The following is a 15,216-nucleotide window of genomic DNA, read 5'->3' on the forward strand; positions in this document are numbered from 1 at the left end:
TAGGCATCCAGATGGGTCTTGAATATCTCCAGAGAGGGAGACTCCACCACCTCCCTGGGCAGCCTGTCCCAGGGCTCCCTCACCCTCACTGGGGGAAAGTTCTTCCGCATGTTGGTGCAGAACTTCCTGTGCTCCAACTTGCAGCCACTGCCCCTTGTCCTGTCCCCTGTTCCTGCTGAGAAAGCATTTACTTCAAAATTGGGGAAAGGAAAAGAAGAGAATGTGTTTAAGATATGCCATTTGGAAACATTTCAGTAAATTCCATGGCTACTGGGGTTTTGAGGAAAAGTTGGGGTTGCTCAGCCTCTCCTAGTGCTGCCTTTTCAGGCAAACTCAGACACACTGAAGAAGGATATAGCTTAAGTATTCTTAAAACTCTGATTTCTCTGTTTGTTGGAACGATGCCATCAATCAGCTGCTTGGCTGTCTGGAAAGAATCTTGCAGGAGCAAGGCCTGGGATGGTTTCTGCCTTTGAAAAGCCTTTGAAACACAGTGATACCTTTAGTCCTTTGATTTTCTTGTGATTTGGGGTTTGGTGTTGGGGTTTGTTTGGTTTTCTTTGGAAGAGCAGGTTCAGCTGACATCCCCTGGTCACACAAGATGCTTCCTTTGCTTTTGTTTGCCATGGCTGATGACAGCAGTGAAATTTGCTTGACCCCTTCAGCTGGCAGCTGCAGATGAGCTGTCCAAAACCTGATCTCCCTCTATACTGTAGGGGTTGGTGGTGAAGGGGATCTCTCCTTGAATAAATTCCTGGTGCCTGGAGGTCTTTTCCTGGAGCACTCAGATTGGACTCTGACCGGATTAACAGATCAGCATCCTGTGATCACACAGCAGGCCACGTGTGGCATAATTAGCGAGCTAGAAAGCGAATGGGCTTTAAAGGTGGTCACTACAGCACCAAAGCCATCTGCTTAAGCCAAGGTTCAGCCTGGGCACTCCATTGATCCATTGTAATCTCTCGTGAGGCATTAGGCTGCGGAGAGCCGCTCTGGCCAGCACGGCAAGCAGTGGAGAAATTAAATCAGAATATCCTCTGTCGCTCTTCAGGGCTGTGTTTTGCTTGCAGTTCCCCATCTTTGTGTGAAACCCTCCTTAGAGCATATGTATTTGTGGGTAGACTGAATGAAACAATTTACTCTTGAAGGGGTTTTGACTTCTGCTGTGGTACAGGTCCCCAGGAGCAGTGTTGCTCTAAGGTGTCATCAGCAGAATGAGTCGTGGCATGGTTGTGGGCCAAATCTAAAATCTTGCTTACCTCGACTTGGCTTTTGGCAATTGGTGTTAAGACAGTACCAGTTTGCAGTCCTGATGAATGGGTAGGTGGTGTCCAGGCCAACAGCTGTATTTGGAAGCTGAAGGAACCTCCTGAGTTAGCTGGGAGGGAGACATGGATCACAGAACATTAGGAGTTGGAAGGGACCTTGAAAGATCATCCAACCCCCTGCCAGAGCAGGATCACCCAGACTAAATCCCACAGGAACACATCCAGGTGGGTTTGAATGTCTCCAGAGAAGGAGACGCCCCAGCCTCTCTGGGCAGCCTGTCCCAGGGCTCCATCACCCTCACAGTGAGGAAGTTCCTCCTTATCTTCTCATGGAACTTCCTCTGCTCCAGCTGCACCCGTTGCCCAGTGTCCTGTTGCTGCCATCCCTGAGAAGAGCCTGGCTCCAGCCTCCTGACTCTCATCCTTCACATATTTATAAACCTTAATTAGGTCACCCCTCAGTCTCCTCCAGGCTAAAGAGGCCTGGCTCCCTCAGCCTCTTCTCTTAAGGAGGGTGTTCCACTCCCTTCATCTTGGTGGCCCTGTGCTGGACTCATCCAAGGAGTCCTATGTCCTCCTTGATCTGAGGGGCCCAGGGCTGGACCCAATATTCCAGGTGTGGTCTCACCAGGGCAGAGCAGAGCGGCGTGGCCTCTCTTGCCCCACTGACCACTCCCTTCTCATACACCCCAGGATGCCGTCAGACACCTTGGCTACAAGGACACATTGCTGAGTCCTGGTCAACCTGCTGTCCCCCAGGTCCCTCTCACCTACGCTGGTCTCCCAACAGGCCAGTCCCCAACCTATACTGGTACCTGGGGTGGTTCTTCCCCAGATGCCAGACCCTGCACTTGTAAATGTCATTAAACTTCTCCCCACCCACCTCTCCAGCCTGTCTAAGTCTTAGTGGGTGTATCTCAGCTTACCTCACTGGGCAATAGCAGAGCCATCTTAAGTTTAGTAGATGTACAGTAGATGGGGCAAACCTGATGTTGAGATTTCTCCCTTGTCCCTCCATTTGCCTGGCAAGCCAGTCCTGAAGGATGTTCCTGCCGATCTTCAGTTGAGATGCTGCTTGGAGAGATGTAGGAATCGCAGTGTTCCCTCTGCAAGGTGGGCACAGTGTGGGAAAGGACCAGTGTCCAGGGAACGTGCTGCTTGTTTGCTGTTGAAATCCAGAGCTTGAAATAACTCTTGTCTACAAGGAGCAGCTAGTGAACAAGAGGTGTTTTCTTTCACAGCTACTCCTGACATCACCGGCCACAAGCGGAGTGAGAACAAAAACGAGGGGCAGGAGGCGCTCATGTACTGCAAGTCCGTGGGCTTCCCGCATCCCGAGTGGGTCTGGCGCAAGAAGGTCAACGGAGTGTTTGAGGTAAGAAAACTGGGGTGCTGGGCACGTGCCAACCTGCCAAAATCCCCTCTAAGCAAGGGAACGAGCACTGTGGCTCGAGGGATTGATTATTTTGAGGGGGCTTTCTGACCAGACAACTGCAGTGCTTAGGGTATTTCCAATACACAGCAAGCCATGAGATAGGAAACGGGATTTAAAAATGTGTTTGGCTATAAATCTCTCAAACAGTGCTGTAGTTTTGCTATTTGAGTTTGTAAGACTTAATACAAGGATGTGGCAGTGATATTTTCAGTCTAGAGAAGAGAAGGCTGTTGGGGGGACCTCATTGCAGCCTTCCAGTCCCTGAAGGGAGCAGAGATACAGGAGGGGAATCAGCTTGTTAAAGGGTAGACAATGGCAGGACAAGGGGGATAGAGTGAAGCTGAAGGAGGGAAGGAAGGTTTAAATTGGATATTAGGGGGAAGTTCTTTGCAGAGAGAGTGGTGAGGGGCTGGAACAGGCTGCCCAGAGATGGGGTGGGTGCCCCATCCCTGAGGGTGTTCAAGGCCAGGTTGGCTGGGGCCCTGGGCAACCTTGTGTAGCTCCAGGCCTGGAGGTTGGTGTCCCTGTCACAGAGTTGGAGCTGTGTGTTCCTTGGGGTCCCTTCCAACCCAGACCAGTCTGGGATTCTATACCTGTTAGCATTTCTTTTCTTCCCGTACTGCAGCTGATATGTTGAGCAAAAAAGCTTGCCCAACAGTTGGAATAGCAGAAGAGAAGAGAAACTGGAGCCTGCTAAATCCTCAGCCCACCTATTTTTTACATTGCTGCATGATCTGCCAGAGAGGTAGTTATCTGATTTATGGGCAAGGGAAAATTGTTAAGCATGTAGTAGCATGGGTTAATTGTTCACTGAGTGCAAGCTTCAGGTCTTTAGGATAGTCAGTCCTGTGTGGTGTTCTGAAGATTTCCATTTGCACTGTCATGCTGGTGAAGTTACTTACTTAGTAAATCTATCCAGGGTTGTCTTTCAGGAAGATGGAACATCCTTATTCTGGCAAAGTCTTGGTCCTTTTTAATTCTTTAAACCTCATCAACTCTGGAAGGTGTTTTTTTTTTTTTTTTTTCAAATGTAGAAAGAAATGGGTCCCTCAAATTCTAGCTTCTCTAAACATTCCTCAAGTCGGTGGCTTAGGCTCTTCAAAAAAACCCCTCAGATCTCTTCCAGTTTCCGTAACGCAGAAACACGAGGAGCCCAGAATGTACTAAAGCTCTTGCTCTCCCTTTTCCACCTTTCTCCTCCTACCAGGACATCAACAATTCTTCTGGCAGATTCTTTATCTCAAACAAAGACAACTACACTGAGCTCAGCATCACAAACCTACAGATCAACGAGGATCCCGGCGAATACCAGTGCAACGCGACCAACCAGGTCGGCTCTGTCTCGGTCACCACCATCCTCCGCGTCCGCAGTCACCTGGCTCCTCTCTGGCCCTTTCTGGGGATCTTGGCAGAGATCGTTATCCTCGTTGTCATCATAGTTGTGTACGAGAAAAGGAAGCGGCCGGATGAAGTCCCAGACGGTAAGTGTGCTCAGAGCCGCCTGTAAGGAGGAACAGATCCAAGGCCAAGGCAGCTCGTGGCAGCAGAACAGAGTGGGGCTTTGTGGCAGGAAGGATCAGCAGCGCAGTTTGTTCAGCTCGGGGCTCTCTGCTTTTCTCATCTCTTCTCCCCCCAAACATTAAGCCCAGCAAGCGCAGAGGGTCCCACCGCTGGAGTTCCCCGAGATCTCAGACTGTGGGGGTGGGAGGGTGGTTATTTCAGTGGCGTTAAACCTTGTGTTGCTCCAGGGTTCTAGTGTTCCCGTCTTGTTCCCTGAGAACTCCTGCTCGTTGGCCGTAGGGCAGCGCGGGAGGGAGAGGCGGAGACGCTCTAACCCCTGAGGCTGCTCCCGTGCGGTGTCTGGAGCACACGCTGGGCACATCCCCTAAGGAAACACTGCGCTGGAGAGGGATTGGGACCGCAGAGATGCTGCAAAAATAACAGTGTTAAAAGAGTGGGGGTGGGTGTCTTGTGATCTGTAATTGAGTTTAAACTATATCTGATTGCAGTAGCTGCTGAGTTATATCTTCTAAAGGTTAGGCTTTCATGCTCAGGTTTGATGGTAGCACGGATTAGTTAGTGTACTCACTAAAACAGATAGTCATACCTTTAATTTTTGAGCAGCTTCTGCTGCACTCGTTCTTTAAAAGATGAGAGGAGGGGGCAGTTTGAGGTTAAAACCAAGAATTTGAAAGAAACACATGGAGAACCACCTCACTGCTGCTTGTCAAGAAAACTTCTCCGAGGAACCCCAGGAGCAACAGTCGTGTAGGAAAATGATGCATCCAAGTACTGGAGAGCAGGTGCGGTAGAGTCCATGGAGGGAAACATGCTGAATCAGGACAGGAGGCATGGAATCGAACCGTTAGTGCCTTCTCAGGGTGGACATGCCCTCCATAGAGAACTTTCAGAGACAGTTGTCGGGCTGCACAATTCAGCCTTGACCATTTGCCTCTTTGGGATGAAAATGTAGGTGCTGAAATGGTGATCTGAAGTTGGAGCAAAACCCAACTTCACGGATGCGGGGCCACGTTTCGGAGAATAATACAGCAAAATAGTCACCTTACCAAAAGTTAATGCTCTGAGAATGGCTGAGGCTTGGATCACTCCTGTAGCAGGTCAAAACTGTCTCAAATGGTGCATCTCAGATAGTGCATACCTAGAGGAAAGTAGCTTTTGGTCGTAACCTCTTGAGTATCATTTACTAACCGCTTACAGAGCATGCGTTGAGACTGCTCGAGGTGTGTACCCAGCAAAATTCAAACTGTAGTGCATGTTCCTTTGCATTAACTAACAGCTTCACAGTTGCTAAGAGGGTTAATACTGCCAGCAGTTGGTCCTTAAAGTGGCTCTGGACCAGCCCAGAAAACTTTAAAGAAAATAATAAGGGGGGTGGCAATTGAAATGTTCTCTTGCACATCTCACGGGTCGCTGTGCTACATTGGCCTGGCTTTGATGTTGGGATGTCCAGGGAGAACCTGTGGCTTGTCACAGCTCCCTGCATTTCAGGATTTCATTTGATGGAGTTTCACCAGAACAAGGTGTCAGATTGTAATTTGATACAGAAAAAAATCATCAAAGAAAAGACCTTGCATGGACTTAAGTCAAAGCCAGTTTCTATGGGATTGACCAGATCACAGTACGACCACCACGCTGGTGCAGTGGGACACACATTGGAGGTGTCCAGTTTGCTACCTCTTAGTTTTGAAGGCAGAAGTTTTCCTGGCTGGTCTGACCACTCCTCAGATGCCTGAGGGATCCAGGCTCATCATCTCTAATGGAGGTGTCCAAGATGATGAGCCAAGTAACTGAGGTTACTAAATTTGCTTGCACAGTCTGCTGTTACTTCAAGGCAGCTGAGCTTGAGTCCTGGAGAGTGACAGAGCCTCTGTGGCGGACAAATATCTTCCCTGTCTGCCTCCCTTGGAGGACAGAACCCATATTGGAGCCGATAGCTGTGTGTTAGGTTTGCCTGGATGGTGAGGCATGGTCTGCATACTGTCTGCCCTGCAACAGGCCGACTTGGGTCCACATTCCCTGGGGTACTTCCTGTAGCAGCACTGAAGCTTCCTGCGATGTGGTGGTGGGAGATGCCCTGTAGACGGGGCGCGGTTCACAGGCGCACACGTGTGGAATCATTGATAGCCTGCTGATTTCCACACCTGGGGTGTTTTGTTTCCTTTGCTCTTCATTTCATTGGTTTGGAATATGTTGTTAGGAAATGCCAAAGTTAAAGTCTTCACGCAGCAGTGTGCTTACCCCATGAAACTTAACCCCCTCTCTGCTCCCATAAATCCTCCATCCACCTCCGCACGCTGCAGCGAGCCGTGTGGGTAACATCAGCGAGCCTGCAGCAGAGCCAGCAGCTCCTGCAGGTATTAGTCTAAACACCCCATTACTTAATATAAATATCATTTGGCAGCAGCTCTGATCTTTCTCAACTATCAGCTGGTTTCCTGAATATTTTTAAGGGGTTTTGGTGCGCTTAAACCTTAAGGACAAGGATTGTGCTTGCACCAGGTTACATGTGAAGCCACAGCAGCAATAATGACTAGAAAAACCTGGTAGCATCATGGGCAGGGTGACTTTGCTGAGGACCCTCCTTGCTGGGGTGTGAGCTTTGTCCATGGACCTCACTGGATTTTTCTGTAGATGCCGAGGTTCCTTCATATTCCCCACCATCCCCCAGCTTCCCATGGTGGAATAACTCTGGAGCTGCCCGAGTCCCCAGGTTTCTCTGATGTTCTTCCTTTTTTGAAGCTGGAGAGCCCTTCTGCATCTTGCTTTGGACTGTTCACCGTGGTGTGTCCTACTGCAGGCCATCCCTTCCTGCAGATACGGTGTCTGCTAGCAGTAAACAGCCCAAATATTGGGGTTCAAGCTTTGTTCCTGCAGTCTCGCTCCCTTTGCAGCGCTTTGGGGTGGGCTGCTGTAGATCCCACCTTGAAGAGAGGCTTCTCCCCATGTTCAGTGGAGAATTCTCTGAGGAGTGAGGATTTCTGCAAAGTTGACTTACTTGAGACACTTTAAGGCTTTCTTAAGTGTGGGAGAAACCCAGCGATGCTGAATGGGCCAATTTCCCTGCCTACAGGAAAAGTAAAGCCCTCCTGGCTAACAGTGTAGGATGAAGTGCAGTTCAGCTGCGTTTATCTTGGGTCTTGCTGGGAGATGCTGGTGCCCATGCTGAACTCTCACCTCATGTGTGCTCCCTAGACCATGGTTTCTAGGCTGGCTCAGTTAATAGGGGAGATGGTAAATCCTAAGGGTCAGGGGGAGGGACCGATTCTCTCTTGTAAAGTGCCTGGGATACAGCCCAGAGCGCTTGGGACCTCTGCCTGAGCAGCCAAAAAACCAAATCCCCCAAGTGAATGAATTCCCTTTCCTTCTCTCTCATCTCTCTCCATGTCTCATGGGTTAAAATTCCCTGTCTTACCATGCCAGGTACTTCAGCTCTTGGGTTGAGTGACAGAAAACCTGGTTCCATTTTCAGCAGTTCTCAGTTTACTGCTCAGGTTTCAGGGATCAGGGAGGGGGAATAAAGGGGTTGTGTTACAAACCCCTTTCCCTGCGCATTCTCTGGCCTTTCCAAAGGTGTTACCTCCTCCTAGAAGCGCTGCCATGGTGGAGGGGTGAGGGCACTTCTTTAACTTTGGCATTTCCTGACTGCAGTGCTGGGGTTGGGTTGGGTTTGGCTTTTATTTTCCATTTTGTTTTCTATTTTCTGCACGGACCTGGCTTTTCAGTGTTTAGTTTAATTGCTTTTCTGTGGTGGAACAGGGCTGCTGGGTAGCTCCTTTGCTGCTATTTCCTCCTTCACATAATTGACTTCTGGAGTTGATTGTTTTATTGTTTGCCTGCTGCTGTACAGCAGGAAAAAAACCCAGGAACTTTGCACCCACCAAATCCTTATTTCCACAAGCAGAGATGGTGCAAGGATGGCATTAGTGATGCCTGGGGCAGGTTCTTGCTGTCTTACCTGTGCAGTCAGGGCGTTTGCAGCCCCTGGGGAGGGGAGGTGACCGCAGCCTCCAGGAACCTGCCTGCAGGAGTCAGCCCTGGGCATCCCAATTATGTGCTGGAAGGAGGAGGGGAGGGCAGGTTTGCGCTTGAGTTCCTGCATCCTTTCAAAATGAAGAGTTTTGATTTGCTTTACGAGTGGTAAAGCAACACATGGATGGTGACCCTCTCCCAGCCAGTGGCTGGGGTTGGACCGTTGGGGGTGGGGTGGGTGCCGCGCCGCTTCCAGTGGCTGTTGGGGATGGAAGCTGCATGCACGGGGCATGTGGAGCCCGAGCCGCTGGCGCATCGCTGCATGTACCACGGGAAACGGTTTCAGCAGGGGGCTGCTGGTGCCTTTTGCTCACGACTCAAGCTGCTTGGGCTTCCCTGGAGGAGAAGAGGGAGCAAAGAGCTTTTTATTTCCTCTGTGGTATAGCTCAAGCTGGTTGTTTTCGATAGGCAGAGCGCTCAGCCATTGCGATCTGAATGTGGCATAGCAAAGATTCCTAAAGAAAACGGGGTGGGTGTTTTTCTGGTGTTGGATCAAATAGCCTGAAATTAGGAAAGACTCTGTTTGAAAGGGTGCGTTCTGGGGTAAGTAGAAAGTAAGAACTTCCTGGCTACACTCCCTCATAGGAATGGAAAGAGTTTTTACTTGGAAAATCCACATTCTTACACGATCTGTAGCTCGAAGCCACGAGGTGACTGGGTTGATAACATGTCCTTTTTCATTCTTCCCTTCTCGCTTCTCAGCTTAATACAGTGACTCTCTGTAACTGTTTCTCTGCTCCGGCTCTGTGGAAGCTCCATCCATATCCCCACATTCTTTCTAATACTCTTTTTTTTTTTTCTTGACTTTCCCTGTTCCTGCTATTACTGTAAGTAATTTGAAGAACAAAATGTTTTCATTTGAAACGGTTTTCCTTGTAACAAGTTAATTTTTGTTTGGGGTTTTGTGGGGGTTTTTTTCCCTTACCCACACCTTTCTCCCCCATGCTTAAAATTCATCAAGGGGAGAAAATTGCCAGCCAGGCACCCTGTGAGACTATGTAGTTATCAACTCTACCCAAGATTGAATGTTATTGTATCCCAGTGGTAACAGAATAACCCAGCTCCTCTGGGCCTTTATACACTTGTTTCTTAGATGTTATGATAGGATGAGGATTCCTCCAGTCTGACATAAGTGATCTTGGCCAGAGAATCTCCGTTGCCGATACGCCGGTGCCTTCATTCCATTTCAGAACAGCTGCTCTGATTTACTGGGGCGCTTTATGGAGCGAGACGGGCGTCTCCGTTCACCTCTTCCTCCTCCTCCTTCCCAAACGTTCCCACTAATGAAGCTGAAGGGAAGGGCTCTCTGCTCCAAACCTGTATCACAGGTGGGCAGTGCCACCTGGGAATCTATCTCAGCCTGCAGCCAAGGCCTTGAGTGGTTTTAGTGCGGGAGGTGACGCTTGTGAGAAGGCACCAGGGGCTGGGGGTGGCTTTACAAGCAGAGAATGGAACAACTTAGAAGAAATTTAAATTGTTTTTCAACTTGGCCAAACTCATCTAAATTCTCATCAATGTGTTTTGCAAAAGTTTTTAAGCCCCAGTCAGATTTTCCTCTTCCCCAGAAAGGAAAAAAATCTTAAGCCAGCCTTTAAATATCCATTTCCCCCTCTGTTTCCCTTTATTTTAAACAGGGAGTTTCTCTGCCATGGTTCCAACCCGTTGCCTCTCAGCCCCTTGTGTTGTAACTCAGGGCACTGGCTTTGCCTTCTGAGCCTTCCAGCAGGAATGGAACACGGGGTTAATGTTTAATAAGGCTCTGGTTTGCTCTAGATCTCCACAGGCAGGTGTGCGGGCGCCGCATGCCTGTGGGTGAGCTGCTGCTGGAGCACCAGGTCACCCTGATGCTCTCTGTAGGTTTATTTTTCCCCTGGCGAGTTTCTGAAGCACAGGCAGAAGTAGCCAGCAGTGGTTGGCTTGTAACTTCAGCCAGGCAGAGGTCACACAGGATTCATATTATTACAAAGAAATCCCAGAGCTCTCCAGAGGAAATGAAGGCGGAGAGTAAAGAGGGGGCCCCAAAACACAGCCCCCTGCTCAGGCTGCCAAAGCAGTGGGACATCATGGACAGTAAACACGAGCTGAAGGAGCTAAAGCAGGTTTGTCATCAGCCTGCAGTGCCTGTCCCTGGAAGGACTGATGTACACGTGTTACAGGATGTGTTAACCTCTCTGTTCAGAAACCAGCTGTTTCAGGGCAGCGCTGGGCTGGTTGGGTTGGGCTTCATTTCTTTCATGGTGTATTATATAAATGAGGTGGAGAGAGGGGTGGGGGGGTGGTTTGGAGCCTGAAGAACCCCCCCTCCAAATTGAGAAGTAAATTCCAGTGCAAGGAGGAGGCTTGGTGCAGTCAAGTCTAAAAACTGCAGCTCTGCTGGGAGTGCTTGGGGAGCGGAATGGAATGAAGCACCGTACCGGGAGGACGTTCTCTCCACAGCCAGAGCTTTTACCTGCGATTAGAGACAACCAGCTGCTAGACCAGGTCTTCTGGCATAAAGGTTTTTGAGTTATATTGATACTTGTCAGTTACTATGACTTCTTTTTTTGTTTTGTTTTTTTCCCCCCACCCCCCTCCTGCCCCCTTCAATTGCATCATACCCTTTAAAAAACGGTGGTAAGTGAGAGCTCTGCATGCTTTGGAGTTTGTTTAATCTCCGCTTCAGTCTATACAATGCACAAGTCATAACGTTAACACTTTTTTTCTTAAACCTTCTTCATTCACCTTCACGACTAATTTGGATTTGAGTTTGCTGTTTTTAATCTTTATTTGGTCTAATTTTGTACTTATTTTTCTGTTGGTCTGTTGCCCCCCCCACCCCTCGATTTCGCTACGGTTTCGGTCTTTGTCTGTACTGTGCTGGGGATGCTTTTCTGGCAGTTAAACAACTGACCAGGACAGTAGCTCACAGAGGAATACTCCTCAGTCTGATTTTCTTTTAGGCCATAGATGGGGAGGGGATGGGTGGTGGTAGTGACCCACCAGATAAATCTGAAGTGTTCCAGTAGGGGGTTTTTTTGTTGGATCTTTGGTAGGACAACAGCCCCTGGCAGCTTGTTTTTTATATAAACACACAAAACTACCTGTCTGAAACCGGCATTGAAATATTTTAATGGAGAAGGGGAAAAGGGTTATTTTTGTTAGGGAGAGAGGGAGAGGAAGCTTGTATCTTACTGGTGCAGTCCCATAGCTCTGAAGTCCAGCCAAACAAACTCTCAAAGCTGTCATTGACGCTTCTTAGAAAGCAGAGAGAACCAAGTCTGGAGGCTGCATGGCACCGACAGCCGTGCTGAGCCGGGGCTGGGGGCAACCCCAGGGCTCACTGCCCACCCCAGGCTCTCCCCCCAGCGTGGGGGGATGTAGTGCAGCCTGCTCTCAGATCTTTTGTGAAGTAAAAGATGTTTGCAGAGGGAAGTTCTAGATCTGTGCTTTGTGTTCCAGTACCTGATGTGTCTCTGTATATCTCCACTGTATATACAACAGCACATTGATGTCTGGTTGTCCTTACTAGTCCTAGTTCTCTCTGTATCCTGTCCGATAGTGTACTGTTGCTGGTAATGGACTTCTGTGGACACTGGTGTATCGCTAGTGTGTTATTTTTGGCTGTAAAGCTCTTGGTTTGTGGTTAGTTCTTTCTTTTTTTGAAGTATTTTTTGTTCCAGTCACTGTCTGTGCTAGCGGTGGCTTTGCCTCTCCGTTGCCGTGAAGGTCCAGGCGGAGTAATGTCCCCTCTGACCGACATTACTCCTCGCGTGTGCTCATGCGGATGCCTACACTGTTAAGACTGTAATTTCCATAACTGCTTCATGTGCACTAAGCACCCTTGTGGAATCCTGCTGAGAGTTTCTCTTAAAGACTTCAGTGAAAAAACAAACCAGTCAAATCCTTCTGGCACGAGGTGGGAACGGCAGCTCTTGAGTGCCAAAACCAGCAGGTCCTGAATTGGTGTGTCGTCCCGTCCGTGTCCCCCCCACCCCCACCCCAAAAAAGCCCACCCCACTGTTACAGGAGCAGTAATGTTCTGGATTGAATGATATTATTTTTTTACTTTATTTTATTCTTGTGGTACTGCTGTGGGAAGGCAGCTCTGTCTTCTGTACCGCAGCCTGGGGGCGAAACAAGGCGCTTTACAATTCGATTGGTGATGAAAGAGTTGATGTGGAATGTTACTCATTGGCAGATCTTTTTCCAATTCTCCAAAGCTACTCTTTTTGCTCTGACACAGGCAGAACAATGCTGTCAGTCTGCTGTAGCTGAAGTCTGTTGTGCCTGGAGGTGTTACCACAGGGCGGTGGTGCTGTCGGCCGCGCGCGCGATGCCCGCTGCTGTCCGCACTGCGCTGGGATGCTCGAGTCGAGTGTCACACCTCCGACCTCCTCCTGACCTGGTCCCTTCTGATTAGACACTGAGGGGGAAAAAAACCCACAAACTCAGAATGTGTAGGGGTTGTATCTTCCATGGGGGAAGATGAGTGTATGGTCTATATACCCTATCGTGTATATACCACCGATCACTCATCAGTGGTTGAAGAACAGCTTAAAAAAATTAAACAAAAATCAATGCAAGAAAACAACCAGCAGGATTTTACAACTGAAACGTTGGTTTGTCTTCTCATCTTATTTTTTACGAGATTGAACCACTGGAACTTGGGGACAAGATGAGTCTGACCATATTGCAACAATCTGTCCGCTACAGTTGCAGTTCTTCATGACAAGCATTCAAAGTGTTAACCCAAACCATTGAAGCAACACACCCGCCATTAAAACCTGAATCCTGAACAAAAATTCAGTCCAATAATAAATAACTCCATGAATCTTGGCGCTACCAAGTGGAATGGCCTTTACTGCTGTAGATAGAGCGGTTTGCTGCTTGCAGGTCAGCCGGGCACCAGTGCAGGGACTAACTCTGGTTTTTTTCTCTCTCCTTTTCCCTGTCTCCCCCCCGGATCACATGGGAATTCTTGCTGCAGATGATGAACCAGCTGGGCCAATGTAAGTGTGTTGTAAGAGGGAAATCCTGCTTGATCGGAGGGTTGATGGGAACCCTTTAATCCCTTAAGGGTGTTCCCCTCCCTGCCCCGCCCTGTGCTTGTGATTAATTTTTTGCATTGCCTTTTTAATTATTTCTAATTATTTCTAATTATTTTTCCTTTTTCTCCAGGAAAACCAATTCTACAAACAATCACAAAGATAAAAACTTACGCCAGAGAAACACAAATTAAAAATGCTTCTCATGTAAGTACGACTCGCGCTCGTCTGGGCAGCGGGCAGGCTTGAGAGTCCTTCACTGTAGCCCTTGGGCTGCGTGGCTGGAACTTGCTGCACGAATGAAAAAGTTCCTGGAGGGGGGCACAGGCTGCCAGAGAGCACCCAGGGGGGCTGTCAGAGAGCACCCGGGGCTATCAGAGATTTTTCTTCTCCCCCACCCCTCCCCCCCAAAACACACAGGTAGTTTAATGAGCCTGTAGCTGTCGAACCCTCTGTAATCATGCCTGTTGCTTAATTAAAACCAACCCCACCACAAAATCCTTCCTCATTCAATCTTAAACCATAAAGTAACCCAGCAGCGGCTGGGTTGGGGAGCCCTGAGCTCCCTTCAGGGTGGAAAGGGCTGTGCCAGGCTTTGCTTGCCTCTGGTGTGCAGGTGACGCTGCGGATGCTGCCCGGGCATTGATTAGCACCTTTGTTTTCTCCTTTTCTTTTTTAGAGCTTTAAGTTTCTGAGAGACTGATGGCAATATGACCTGCTAAATTTAAGGGTTGGAACTCTTGGTTCTAGAACTCCAGTTCTGTCTGATTATTATTATTATTATTTTTCTTTCCTTTTCAAGTGAGCAACAATATGACTGTCTAAAGCATGCCTTATTTAGCCTCTCCTGTAAGGATGACCTAGCCAGATAAATTTTAATAATGCTTCAGTGTAGAAGGTGTAAAACTATTTTTGGGCTTGATGTGCTGTGAATGTTGCTTTTTACTTTTTTCTTTTTTTTTGGGTTTCTTTTTTATTTTTAAATTTCTCCTCCTTTTCTTTTCCTTCCCGTTGTTGGTTTGGTTTGTTTTCCCTGTCTCCTTTAATCTATTCACCCATTAGGAGTAGTCAGCCGGATCACGCATGCGCCATCACTCCCTTTTTTTTTTTTTAAACTTCCTTGTAGCTGTTCTAAAATTGGCAAAAGCTCTAAAAAGCGCACCGCTGCCATCTAGTGACGACTTCTTTTTGTAAAGTACGGCGAGACTTCAAACAAATCTATATATATACAGTATATATTTATATTGGGGGGAGGGGGAAAACCAAAATCCAGTAACCGTGTTTCATTTTGAAGCTGCTGATAATTCATTCCTTACTGTATGTCTGAGAGGTGAGAGAATTCTACTGTGCTGGTACTTAGAGAAGTAATATAAATTGAAATTATTTTAAGGGCTTAACCTATAGAAAGAGAGAGAGAGAGAGACTTGGGTGTCCTATAATCAGACTTCAAAAGCTGGAATGGTTCGACGTGGTGGAATTGCAGTTGAAAACAAACAACAAACCTTCAGTTTATAAATATATATATATGATTGCTTTTTAAGTGAGTTCTTTTTTGTTTTGGGGGTCTTTTTTTTTTTTGTTAACTCATGTAAATTCTCGAATCCTTTTGCACTGATGTGTTCAACATATTCTTGTACATTCGATTCAGGCAAAACTTTTCTAATTTCCTTTGTTGTTTAGTTTCAATGATGAGATGTTACAGCATGGTGATATTCTATGCAACTGGTTCTACTCTTCAGTTTGACACTGTAATTTCTCCTGATTTAAAGATTGTAGAAATAGCCCTGACAGGGTTCTCACGATGTGCGTAACTGTAGATGCATGAACTTGTGTTCTGTGTATTTGTTGAAGTGCAATGATGTATAAAAACAAAGTGGATTTCACCTGTTTTTAAAAATAAAACACTGACCAAAAAAAGGAAAAGGAAAACTGAGGCCTG

At 47.8% G+C, this 15,216-nt stretch overlaps 1 protein-coding gene across 1 annotated transcript in view; it reads left to right on the plus strand.

Annotated features, from left to right (window-relative positions):
- The window catches only part of NPTN (neuroplastin), a 56,344-nt gene extending 41,161 nt beyond the window's left edge, over positions 1 to 15,183 (plus strand). Inside the window, exons 5-9 of the mRNA XM_084268139.1 lie at positions 2,510 to 2,643; positions 3,911 to 4,184; positions 13,220 to 13,241; positions 13,411 to 13,484; positions 13,957 to 15,183. Coding sequence (XP_084124265.1) covers positions 2,510 to 2,643; positions 3,911 to 4,184; positions 13,220 to 13,241; positions 13,411 to 13,471 — 491 coding nt within the window. The 3' untranslated portion in view covers positions 13,472 to 13,484; positions 13,957 to 15,183. The remainder of the gene's footprint in view (positions 1 to 2,509; positions 2,644 to 3,910; positions 4,185 to 13,219; positions 13,242 to 13,410; positions 13,485 to 13,956) is intronic.
- The last annotated feature ends 33 nt before the right edge of the window (positions 15,184 to 15,216 follow it).

The sequence above is a fragment of the Gallinula chloropus genome, assembly GCF_964237585.1.
Source record: "Gallinula chloropus genome assembly, chromosome: 9".
NCBI lineage: Eukaryota > Metazoa > Chordata > Aves > Gruiformes > Rallidae > Gallinula > Gallinula chloropus.